This window comes from Meleagris gallopavo, unplaced genomic scaffold (assembly GCF_000146605.3).
Source record: "Meleagris gallopavo isolate NT-WF06-2002-E0010 breed Aviagen turkey brand Nicholas breeding stock unplaced genomic scaffold, Turkey_5.1 ChrUn_random_7180001863238, whole genome shotgun sequence".
Taxonomy (NCBI): Eukaryota; Metazoa; Chordata; class Aves; order Galliformes; family Phasianidae; genus Meleagris; species Meleagris gallopavo.
Window position 1 is genome coordinate 1 of NW_011128720.1, and position 1,322 is coordinate 1,322.

General features: G+C 60.9%; 1 protein-coding gene across 1 annotated transcript; it reads left to right on the forward strand.

Annotated features, from left to right (window-relative positions):
* Positions 1-9: 9 nt before the first annotated feature.
* On the forward strand, positions 10-1,311 carry LOC100548153 (fez family zinc finger protein 2-like; the record flags this gene model as incomplete). Its single annotated transcript, XM_010726963.2, has 3 exons — positions 10-159; positions 256-388; positions 765-1,311. Coding segments are annotated over 3 exons (546 nt in total), but the record flags the coding sequence as incomplete, so codon positions are not given.
* Between the last annotated feature and the right edge of the window lie 11 nt (positions 1,312-1,322).

Below are 1,322 nucleotides of genomic sequence, written 5' to 3' on the forward strand. Positions count from 1 at the left end.
CGTCTCACCGCTGCTTCCCCACAGGTGTTCAACGCGCACTACAACCTCACCCGGCACATGCCGGTGCACACGGGGGCTCGGCCGTTCGTGTGCAAGGTCTGCGGGAAGGGCTTCCGCCAAGCCAGCACCCTGTGCCGGCACAAAATCATCCACACGCAGGTAGGTGGGGAGGTGAGGGTAGGGGGTAGGGGGCGGCTTCTCCCCGCAGCCCCTAACGGGCCTCTCGTCCCCTCCCGTCCCCCCCTCCCCGCGCAGGAGAAGCCCCACAAATGCAACCAGTGTGGGAAGGCGTTCAACAGGAGCTCCACGCTCAACACCCACATCCGCATCCACGCCGGCTACAAACCCTTCGTCTGCGAGTTCTGCGGCAAGGGCTTCCACCAGAAAGGTGAGCGGGGCCGGGTCGAGGGGTGTTCCGTTATCATTAACGTGGGGATTTAGCGGGCCCTGCCCGACTGCAGGAACGGGGGGTGCGGGGCCGAGCTGCCGCCACCTCTCCCAATTACAATCCTAAGCCGGGCCGCAGCACGGGGACCGCTGCCGGGGCTCCCGAAATGCTTTTTAAATGAGAGGTGCGGGGCCGCGGGCCTAATCCCGGGCGCTCTCCATTTGCCGCGGGTCACCGGGCTGACCCTGCCCTCATTTGTGCCCCGGCGATGACGCGGAGCGGCTCTGACAGCGGGACGGGGCGCGGGGATTCGCTTCCTGCCCCCCTCACCTGGCACCCTCGGTAACCCCTTTCCCACCTTCCTTCTTCCTCGCAGGCAACTACAAGAACCACAAGCTGACCCATAGCGGAGAGAAGCAGTACAAATGCACCATTTGCAACAAAGCCTTCCACCAGATCTATAACTTGACTTTCCACATGCACACCCACAACGACAAGAAGCCCTTCACGTGCGTCACTTGCGGCAAAGGATTTTGCAGAAACTTTGATTTAAAGAAGCACGTCCGAAAGTTGCACGACAGCGTCTCCAGCGCTCCTCCGCCTCCACCCCGGGACCCAACGCGCAGCGGGCAGAGCTAAGGGCCGGCACAGCCAAGGGCCCGCACAGCTCCCGGACCGCCGCTACCCCTCCCAACTGCAGCCTTCGCTTCTCTGTCTCTTCCCCAGCGAGCTCAGCCGCCAGTAGCAAGCGACCTCGAGCTGCAGCTGTATATAAGAGGAATCCTATTTAACGGCGCTGCGGGCCAAGAGGGGCCGGGCCGGCTGCCTCCCCCCTGCCAGGACAGCGCTCTTTATACGTGTCTGTAAATCTCCATTTTAAATGTACGCTCGAATAAGTGAGGAATATATATATTATATATATATATATATATAT